General features: G+C 37.1%; 1 protein-coding gene across 1 annotated transcript in view; it reads right to left on the bottom strand.

The window, feature by feature from the left end:
- TMLHE (trimethyllysine hydroxylase, epsilon) overlaps window positions 1–7,324 on the bottom strand; it is a 40,045-nt gene extending 32,721 nt beyond the window's left edge. The window contains exon 1 of the mRNA XM_025039812.1: window positions 7,138–7,324. Within this exon, the coding sequence (XP_024895580.1) occupies window positions 7,138–7,324 (187 nt within the window). The remainder of the gene's footprint in view (window positions 1–7,137) is intronic.
- Between the last annotated feature and the right edge of the window lie 4,577 nt (window positions 7,325–11,901).

The raw sequence follows: 11,901 nt of genomic DNA, 5'->3' as shown, positions 1-11,901 counted from the left end.
AAATATATAAATATTTTTTATAAATATACTTATTTATATATTTATGTAAATAAATATATAAAAACAATCATTTCAGTCCCTGGACATTGACCATGGTGTACAAAAAAAATTGAGAAGTGCATATTTTAGAAAAACTATTGAACTTCAGTAAGAATAGTGTAGCCTGTGGCATTTTAATATGAGGCCACTCTCACACTACTTTTCCCTATCCCAGCTCCATGCCATGGTAGCCATGAGGAGTGACAGCAGAGGGGACTGACATGATTTGGAGCTCTGAGGATGGGAAAAGAAAAACATGTCCAGGGCACTGTCAAAAACAGTAGCATTCCTGGAGGCAAACAACTAGAGAAGACCAACATTGCAGCTCCCAGAGATTGCAAGAATTTAACAGGGAGAGCTAGGGAATAAGATAGTCATATGGGCTTTGGTAAGGTCCAACATATTCCTGGGGGTCTGCAAGGCTGTGCTTATGCTCAGGAGAAACTAGAAAGCATCCCAGTTATCTACTAGTCCCTGACTAAACGTGAGGTCATGTGCAGGTAGAAAGTGAAAGCTGCCTGAAGCTTGAATGTGTTCCTCAACCCACATGTAGATACCCTCACTCACACACAGATGTTTAAATACAACATCTGAATAATTTTTGGCTGACCACTAAGATATATGGGAGCAGCTAGGAGTGACTCCAAGGAAATTAGTCTTTAAAGTAAAAATAATTACAAAAAAAAAAAAACTTAAGTAGAGGCATCAGAAGTCACATCCTGCAGGAGAAGACAGAAGGCAGTAGAATGGCACATGCAATATGCTGAAAGAAAAAAATCTGTCAACTAAGAATTATATATCCTGCAAAAGTATCATTTAAAATAAAGGAAAAATAAAAGAAATTCCGTAATACACAAAGACAAAGAAGTCATTGCTATCAGATATACCTTACCAAAAATACTAAAAGAAGTCCTTAGGCTAAAAAGAAATGATACCAGATGGTGACTTGAATCTACATGAAAAAAGAGCACCAGTAAAGATATTTAGGAAGGTAAAAATAAAAGAGAGTACATATATTTTTCTTCTTTTCCTTTAAAGAGAAACTACATAAAACAATAATTTAAAAACTATATTTTGGGCTTCTAATATATTAAAATGCAAAACATATTACGTTAATAGGAGAAAGGATGGAAGAGCAAAGCTTCCCTGTGTTACTGGAATTAAATTATTATTAATCTAAAGCAAATACTATTAAGTTGACATACATATTATAATTCCCAGAGCAAACAATAAAAATAACTCCAAAATTATAGCAAAAAAACAAAGTCCAATCAATAAATTAAATTACAGTAATTTAAATTACAATAAATGTAAATAGATTAAACAGTCCAATCAAAAGACAAAGACTGTGAGAATGGATAAAACAACAAACTCCAAGCAAATATCATCTATATTAGATACACTTTACATGTAAAGATATAAATAAGTTAAAAGAATAAAAGATGAAAAAAACTGTAAAATAAAAACAGCAACCATAAAAGAGTTGGAATGGCTAGATTTATATATAACGTCAGACAAAACAGACTTTAAGAAGAAAATGTTACAAGAGAAAAAGGACATTTTATAATAATGGAAGGGTAAATTCATCAGGAAGACATAACAATTATAAACATATACACATCTAACAACAACAACAACGACAAAAACTTCCCAACTCATTCTATGAGACTGGTATTTTACATCAAACCAGACAAATACATCATAAGAAAGGAAATTGCACTACAGTCCAATGTCCCTAATGAATAGAGATGCAAAAATCCTCAACAAAATGTTAGCAAACCAAACTCTCGAATATATTAAAAAAAACGTTATACACCATGACAAAGAGGAATTTGTTCTAGGAATGCAAGGTTGTTTTAAGCATCCGAAAATCAATTAATGTAACATACTATATTACCTTAGTTAATAATGCATGGTGTAGAATAAAAGACAAAAAAAATACATGATCACTTCAATAGATGCAGAAAAAGCATCTGACAAAATCCAATACCCATTCATGATTTAAAAAAAACAACCCTCAACCAACTAGCAAAAAAGAACTTCCTCATCCTGATCTAAAGAACATATACAAAAAAAACCACAGCTAACATCATACTTAATGGTAAAAGACTGACTGCTTTCCTCTAAATCAAGAACAATACAAGTATGTTTACTCTCGCCACTTCTATCCAACACTGTACTGGAGATTTTAAACAGGAATTAGGCCAAAAAAAAAAAGGGAGAGACAAAAATGCTATCTGGGAAAAAAGTGGTCTTTGACAAAATCCAGCATAGGAAAATCCTAAGTCTCACACACACACACACACTCTCTCTCTCTCTCTCTCTCTCTCTCTCAAAACTAATAGAACATTCCATCCAAAAATAGCAGTAATATTGTTGAGGATAGACCATATGTTAGGAAACAAAACAAGTGTCAATAAATTTAACAAGACTGAAACCATATCAAGCATCTTTTCTGACCACAACAATATGAAACTAGAAATAAACTAGAAGAAGAAAGCTGAAAAAATTACAACTATGTGGAGACAAAATGACATGCTACTGAACAACAATTGGGTCAACGAAGAAATCAAATGAGAAATCAAAAAATCCATGTAGACAAATGAAAATGAAAATATGATATACCAAAATATCTGGAATGCAGCAAAAGCAGTACTAAGACGGAAGTTTATAGCAATACAGACCTATTCCAAGAAAGAAGAAAAATCTCCAATAAACAATCTAACCTTACATTTTAAGGAACTAAAAAAACCCCAAAACTTCATTTACCAAAGTAAGTGCAAGGAAGTAAATAATAAAAATCAAAGCAGAAATAAATTAAATAGACTAAAAAGACAATAAAAAGATTAATGAAACTACGAGCTTGTTTTGTGAGAAAAATAAATGAAATTGACAAGTCTTTAGCTAGACTCACTAAGAAAAAAAGAGAAGAGTCAAATAAATAAAATCAGAAATGAAAGAGAAGTTATAGCACATACCACAGAAATACAGAAAATCATAAGTGAATACTGTGAAAGGCTATATGCCACCAAATTGGACAACATAGAAGAAATGGATAAATTCTTAGAATCATTCAAATTTCTTAGACTGAATCATGAAAAAATGGAAAACTCGAATAGACTGATCACTAGTAAGGACATTGAAACAGTAATCAAAAACCTCCCAAAAAACGAAAGTCAAGGACCAGATGTCTTCACTGATGAATTCTACCAAACATTCAAAGACGATCTAATATCTGTTCTCAAACTCTTCTTTAAAAATTGAAGAGGAGGAAACACTACTCATTTTATGAGGCCAATATAACCACAACACCAAAATCAGACAAGAACAACATGCAAAAAAAGTTACAGGCCAATATCTCTGCTGAACATAGATACAAAAATCTTCAACAAAATATTAGCAAACCAAATACAACAATACATTAAAAGGATCATACACCATAATCAAGTGGAATTTATTTCAGGGCTGCAAGGAAGGTTCAACACCCATAAATCAATCAACGCAACATACCACATTAACAAGATGAAGGATAAAAGTCAAATGTGTGGAATATAAAACAAAAAGAAAAAATAAAAACAAACAAAACAACAAACTCACAGATACAGATAACAGATTGGTGGTTACCAGTGGGGAAGGGAGGTGGGCGGAAGGCAAAATGTGTAAAGGGGGTAAAATGTATGGTGACGGATACAAACTAGACTTTGGGGGTGAGCATGCTATAGTGTATACAGATATTGAATTATAATGTTGTACACCTGAAACTTAAATAATATTAAAAACCAATGTTATTTCAATAAAAAAATAATTAAAAGACAAGCCACAGACTGGGAACAATATTTTTAAATCATATACCTGATAAAAGACTTCTATCTAAAGTATATAAAGAACTCTTACATTTTAATAATAAAAAGCAAAACAACCTAATTGAAAAATGGGCAAAATATTTAATACACATTTAATAAACATATACAAATGCCCAACAAGCTGATGAAGATATGTTCAATATCATTAATAATTAGAGAAATGCAAATTCAAACCATAATGAGATATTACTTCACATTCACAAGGATAGGTATAATTTTTTTATAAAAGGAAAAATAACAAGTGTTGGTGAGGATATGGAGAAATGAGAACTTTCAGATATTTCTGTTGGTACATGTAAATATAATAAATGTGAAACTGTACAGCCCCTTTGGAAAACAATTTCAGAAAAGATTAAACATATAGTTACAATATGACCCAGCAATTCAACTCTTAGGTATATAATCAAAAGAACCAAAAATGGGTGTTCAAACAAAAACCAGCACATCAGTGTTCATAGCACATTATTCACAGTAGCCAAAAGGTGGAAAAAACATAAATAACCATCAACTGATGAATGAATAAACGAAATGTGGTAGTATATACATACAGTGGAACATTATTCACACGTCAAAAGTAAGAGGTCCTGATACATACTACGACATGGAGGAACCTTGAAAACATCATGATAAGTAAAAGAAGCAAGTCACAAAAGACCACATAGTGTATGATTCCATTTTTAGGAAATGTCCAGAATGGGCAAATCCATAGGCACAGGAAGCAGATTAGTTGTTTCCAGGAGCCAGGGATGATAACGGGGATTAACTGCAATTGGATGAGAGAGAGATGTCATTGAGGTGATGGAAATGCCTAAAGTTGAATTATAGTGATGGTTACACCACTCAATAAATTTACTAAAAATCCTTGAAGTGTACACTTAAAACAAGTCAGTTTTATAGCATGTAAATTATATCTCAATACAAAATTTTAAAAATGCCCTGGAAAGCAGAGGGAAAAAAAACATCTGTGGACAGTTTATTAGGGATCCTACGGAGCTCGTTAGGCTGCTGTGTGTTGTTGCTACTGCCGCCATGGTGATGGTAGGAGTGGTGGTTTTCCCATGAGGGCTGAGGGTCAAGCAATGATTCCGGTCTTTTAAATAAAGACTTAAAGCTTCTATAAAAAGGAATGTTTCTGGCTTTAAATTTGGAGTAGCAGTGCCGGGGCGCAAACAGAAGTGGGTGGGTTTGGAAAATATTTGGGATGCAAAAGTGATGAGATTTTGTACTGATTAGATACAGGGAACAGGGAAGAGGGAGGAGGCCTCAGACTTGGCATGCTTAAAGCTGATTTCCTGTTGTCCTCCCAAACTTACTGTCCCCTTGTGCTCTAATCTCAGTGAGGAGATCAGCATCCTGGCACGGAGTAAGCATTCATTGATTGTCTCTGGAGTGAAAGAATGAATGAACAGAGTGAAAATCTGACCAAAGCATTCACCAGGTCCTGCCAAACAGCCAGTCTAAACTCACCCTCAGGGCTGGCTCAGCAGATGTCTATTACAATGTCCCCCTCGCTTTATCGGCCCTTTGGGAAATCATCAGGTTCCACACCTTCATCTCAGCGGCGCCTTGCCTAGAACCTGCAGGTGTGGCACAGACGGGGTTTTGCCAAGAGCCTCTTACCGTGTCCATTCTTTACGTGAGGTCAATGGCAGGTGCGTGTACAGCCCATATGAGCATGGGGGGCATTTGGTGTTGTAGAAAGAGGGTCACAAAGGTGGCCAACTGGATGTATGTTCACTTTGGCTCCAGTCAGAAGGAGAATCTTTTTTACCAAAGAGATTTATTAATCCAGGGCCCCCCTCTCTCTTCCTGCAGGCAGAAAACACAACTGCCAGAAACACTAAGTCACCGAGTGATCAGTTTGGATATTTTACTGCTGTCCCCAGGGTTGACAAGCGGAGATACACAACTGCTTGTGGTTCCTAATACAGATGCCAAAACAAGGAAGTGATCCATTCCTGTCCACACTTCCCATAAATAAAGAATGAGGTGGGGCACCCAAGAAATGCCCCCAGACTCAGCCAACCCAGGGAACATTCCCTTCATCATAAAGTATAATCTCTTGAGGTATAGTGATAAGTAAATATATTCACCTTTCATCTTGTGAAGATTACAGTGTTCTGCACAATATATGGTTGCCACTATCATTATCATCAGTTCCTTAATGCAGAGGAATCAGAATGACACCACAGTATTGGTCCATAGTGTTTATAAATCTTCTTTGCCTTTATAGTTAAGTTCAAGTAAAATAAAATGCAAGTAACTTTTACTACAATGTTTTCTAAAAGGGAAATACCAAGCTAAGAAGCAACTCTGAAAACTGGTGTATAGTAATGGATTATGGAAATGTTCCTAAGTATGAGAGTTCAAGGTTTTCTTTCTGCAATTAAATCACCTAAGTCTTTTATGATGAGACTTGCTAAGCAGTCTATTATGTTCATTCAACACAAAGCATTTCGGTCAAACAATCATCTGGTTAAAATATTTAATAATAAAGCATCCGAAAGAACATTCTTCAGAGTTGGCATTCAAGTAAGCATTGAATGATTCTGGTTTCCAACTTTGGGGGCAATCCATAGTATTAAAAAGACTTTTTAAGAGTTGTTTTCAGAACAAAGAATTTCCTCCCATAGCTTCCGCAATAACCTGCCCTGCCACTCCCGATTCTTGCTAGGCATCCTTGCTCAGACAAAGGGGCAGACAAAGGGTAAAATCTGGGCAGAGAAGATTAGTGGATATTAGAGCGAAAGAAAGTCAATGCTGCAAGGTCTTGCAGACAGCCAAGCCGAGTTCCACCTTCCACTCCACTGCCGAGCAAAGTGAAATATGGAAAGAGTAAGGAACTCGTTGAAAGCTAGACACCAAGTCAGTGACAGACCCAGGACTGGGAAGTCCGACCGAGATTGAAACAATGTATACTGGGCGTCAGTCCCAACGGGAGCTTGCTCCAGGTCTTCCAGCTCTTTTCAAGCGCTAGGCCCATCTGGCCCCGCGCTGATCTCGCGGCAGACTCTGTCGCGCAGCTGGCACAAACCATGACGACAGCCCTGCAGCAAGGCACGAGTGGTCTTTTCCTGTGCCAGGGTTAAGGTGAGTACCACCGCCTAGGGGCCGAGCTGCCGGGGTGGGAACCGCCGCCCCCACTGCGCCAGGCCTGAAAGCAAGTGCCTGGGCAAACCCCATCCGTCGCACCCACCCAGGACACCCCTTCCCCGATCCATGGGGTGGAACCCACCTGTGCTGGAGGTCGCCACTCCCAACTCAGCAAAGCGGAAGGAATTGCAAGTAAGGAGAGCCTCAGGAGGCAGCCTTGCGCCCGCCCTTTGCTTTTCCCCAGAAACTGTCAGTCCCGCTTTCCCTTCCCCCAGCCCTTTCGGGCCCAGCAGCAAGCCTGGAGGCCCCGCCCCTCTCCTTCCGGCCATTCAGGGTGGGCTCCTCGCTCACCTGGGACTTAGTCTGCTGCGGGAGCGTACAACAGCCTCTGATTCAGAAGGATCAGAATGGGGCGCTCTAGTCGTTTGGCTTCATTTAACAGATTTGGAGCCACAGGCGCAGAGAGAATAGGCGGACCCACAAAACTACACTGCGTGTAAAACCCGAGTCTCTTTGCTTGCCTTTTCAATGGTCCTTCCAAGTCTCCCCACTATGCTTCTATTTGTGGTGGCTTATCAAGATTTGCTGGAACTAAAATTCTTCCACTATCCTTCAGCCACTTTCTTGAATTTACATTACATACCACTCAGTGCTGGACTCCTACCAATTCAGTTGAGCACCTCGAATCCGGGGTCCAGGTACAGTGCTAAATACAGTGAGCATTAGAAGGGAAGTCACCATTAAGAATGTACATCTTGTGCACATAAAAATTAAAGAACAATACTCATTACAAAGAAGGACCAAAAAGTGAACTGAATTAGTATATGCAATGGAAACCCAGGGCAGGGGGAAAAATTGAGGACAATAATAAATGATATATGTAATGTATAGACGTTGAAAAATGGTAAACAGAGCAGTATTGTAGTTATTAGAGATGAACATGTTAATCTAATATCAAAAGGGTAATAAAGAAAACGGTTTTTAAAAGTAATGATCAACAAAAGAAGAAAAAGCTTTCATACTTTTGTCGTGGAATTCTTTCCGCCAGACGCTTTACCCCTACTTGTCTATTTGGAAAATTGCTACTATTTTTGACTCAGTTTACATATTACTTAATCTGTGAATCCTTCCCGTTCTTTCCAAAATAAATTTATATTCTCATTTTCCATGGGTCCATGGTGGCCAATGAATTCATAATAGGCCTCAAGTATACTACATCATTCTGCATTATAATTTCTCTCTTTGAATGCCTATGTCTTCCAATGAACAAACAGCTTCTCAAGAGCAGAAAGTTTGTATTTTTCAAAGTTATTTTCCCAGACTCTAGCACAGAACCTAACATATAGTATTTATTTAGTGAATATTTGTCAAAAAAATATTTAGAACCACTGAGTAGACAGAAAAAAGACTATAGCCAGGGCATGAATTAATGTACTGAGGAAGAAGTGAATAAAGTGAGATTCTAGACTTAGGTTGGTATTCATGCAACAAACATCAACTACCATATAAGCTCTGGGTGTAAAATGGTAAACAGAAACCAGATAGAGTCCTTGCCCTTATGGAGTTTAAGAACAAATGGGAATTGGCTAGGCAAAGAGGAAAAGAAACTTTCCAGACAGAGTGAACAGCATGATCAAAGTGTCTGTAATGGAAAGGAGCATGACAGTAGCAATTAGAGTGAATAAGATCAATAAAGGTAAGATGAAATAAACAGATAGAAAGTACCCGTAAAGAGGCAAGAGGTTGATAGATAAAGCCTGTTTAATAGTAAGAAAAAGAAGCCAGTTTTCTTAGTCATAATAACTAACATTTATTAAACCTGCGCTACGAACCAAACGCTGGGCTGTTTTATAACAAACACTTAAAGTAGATACTATTATCTCTGCTTTAACTTAAGCAATTTTGCCAGGATCACACAGCACTTAAGTTTCAGGGCTGAAAATCAAACCTAGGTAATTCAGCACCAAACCCAAGCACAGGAACTGTAATAAAAGCAAAATTAAATACTACAAGAAACTCTTTCACAAAATATATTCATTTCCCTCAGATATTTAGCATCTATGAGAAGCAATGCTAAAAGCTTCAAGAACCAATACCCTGGACTTGAACGTTAATGCTCTGGACATAAGACTTTGGCATAGACACTGCTTGGTATTGGTGCCTTCAGTAGGTGATGCTATCAAGCAGCAATGATAACATTAGATATCGACAGCAAGCCAGAGCAGTGGAGGAAGAAAATAGCAGATGCCCTGAGGGCTACTTCATGGAGCACATATGAGACCTTGGGCAAAGGCCTTCACTTATCTGATCCTCAATTTCCTATTTCACAAATGGGCATAATAATAGAATCTATATCACAGGGTTGCGATGATTAAATGAGACATTGTTTGTAAAGTACCTGGCTGCATCTAACACACAGTAAATGCTCAATGAGCATTAGCTGCTATGATGCTGATTATTACTATTATAATGATGGATCTTAGTGATCAAAGTAGGGGAGGCATGACCAACCAAGGAAGATGTGGTTCAGGCACAATTTGTGGAGGGTTACATGGAATATCAGATAAATATTGAATGGGTTGTGAAACAAGTTTATTGCCTCCTCTTTGCCTCAATTACATCCTTTCCCTCCTCATTTTTAGTTAGCACTTACCATTCTGTGTTGTAACTGTTTACTTGTTTTTCCGTATTATGATTTTGTGTGTTTGTGCGAAGCAACTAACAGTGTCTGGCATAGAGTGGAAACTTAAAGAATATTCATTGAATGAGTGAATTAACATCTAAATAAAAAGCAATAGGTACAAATGTGCTACAAAGTAAGAAAAAAAAAGTGATAGAATTTGGGTCCGTTTATGGCCTTCCTGTGTTCCTAGAACACACTAGGATTCTTCCTGCTCTGTTTCCAATAATATAATCTACTCATCTATTTGTCTTCATCTGCCCTGATAACATTAGAGACCAAGGGTTGGCAATTGTTTTTCTGTAAAGGATCGGATAGTAAAGATTTCAGATTTGTGGGGGCACATACAGTCTTTATCTGCCACTACTCAATTCTACCTTCATTGAGCAAAAGCAGCCAGACAATACTGAAATAATGAGCGTGGATGTGTTCCAATAAAACTATTTACAAAAAGAGGAAGGAGGCAGAAGTTAGCCTGTGAGCTTATAATTTGACAACCCCTGCTCCAGAACAAATTATCACCATCTCCTTCATGAACTATTGTATATGAATGATGTGTGGGAGCCATTATCTTTGGCTAACATCTACGTCTTGGTTTTATCAGCATGTTAATGAAGATTTCATGCTCTCTTGTTCTGTTCATAACCTGAAGAGTTGTTGAAAAGTGATTAAAACCGTATTGTAATTTTGAATTATGATTTGTCAAAATGATCCTTAAAAGAGTCAATTCTAGAAATCTTTGAAAAGGTTTAAAAAATGAAGGAAGGAAAGAAAAAAATGAAGATTTGTGATAAAATTAACTTTGATTATGTTATTAAAAGTGACCTTTAGACAGAAAATAAATATTTTGGAAACAGTGCAATGTTGAATTGGCAGAGGCTTCGGTCTACAACAATTTTACTACATATCTATACAGAAACAAATGTTAAAATTTTAAAGAAATCATCTAGGCCATGCAAAATTTTCCTCATCTACCAATGGACGAAATTTGTTAAAAGCTGAAAGTGTATTAATTTGTGCTGAGGATATGAACAGTATGTGAACATTTCTGACTCTCAACAGAAATATGATTCAGCACAAACTCAGTAGCCTTCAGAATGATGACAGTATTCTATGTCTTGGTCGTGATGTTGCCTACACAGTATATACATATGTGAAAACTCTTTGACCTGTACAGTTCAGATTTGTACATTTAACTGTGTGTGAAATATACTTCAATAACAAGTAAGTTGAAAGAAAGGATATTTGGTAGCTAAAAGCATCATCATGAGGCAAGGAGAACCAGGCATGGGACTAAATTTTCAGGTTCCAAAAATTCACTGGTGTGATGATGAAACTCTTGATATAACAAAACACTAGATACCACTATTCATACCACTGCTACTACCACAACAGAAACTTTACTGTAGTCAGTAATGTTGATGGCTGCCACTTCTATGCTGGAAACTCAATCTGGCAAATATTATGGCAGCTCACAGAGAGAGCATGAATGTAAGAGCATGTATGAACAACTAAATTTTGTGATCGAACTCTGTCGCAATCATTGTTGGTTTCATTATTCTCCTTATGTGATTCTAAATAGTTTTTAACCTTTATTTTGGAAGATTTATTCCACATGTGTCCTGTATTATAAATGTCTTTAAATCCATTTTGGATTTGAGTCAAGAAATGCATAAAACAATGAAAAAGTGTATTTTAGCCACCAAATCATATTAATTTTTTCTCTTATTGCCCATTACTTTCTTTTCAGTCTTACTGTTGGTAAGGCAAAGACTCTGGAGTCTGACAAACCTAGGTGTTTATCCTGGTCCTCTTGCATTGCCCACCCTAACTTTTCTTGAATTTTCCTTTGTTTTATCACTCCCCAACTTCCATGAGTCTTCCCTAAATTAAACATATCCTATTGCTTTGACTGTTTCTCATAAAATGCGTTGAACTATCACCACAGGAAAAATTATGTCTTCAAGAGTCTGGAGGCCAAGTTCCCAAATGGTATCCTGTCCACTCAGGGGGTCAGGTTGGTGTCAGCCAAAGACTCCTCCTTCTAGTATGGTCAAATATTTATTTGAGCGTCCTAGGGTATTACCAGCAGTGTTGGACCCAACTTCTTTAGTATGACTATCTTCTTGGGCAAGAGAGTCAGGGTCTCTAGAATTCCAGAGCAGCCCAAATATTCAAGGTGATCTTTGTTTATACCTCATCTTATCCCACAATATCTATATATCT

The sequence above is a fragment of the Pteropus alecto genome, unplaced genomic scaffold (assembly GCF_000325575.1).
Source record: "Pteropus alecto unplaced genomic scaffold, ASM32557v1 scaffold821, whole genome shotgun sequence".
NCBI classification, from domain to species: domain Eukaryota; kingdom Metazoa; phylum Chordata; class Mammalia; order Chiroptera; family Pteropodidae; genus Pteropus; species Pteropus alecto.
Note: the sequence above shows the minus strand (reverse complement) of the source record. Positions and strands in the feature narration are given on the sequence as shown.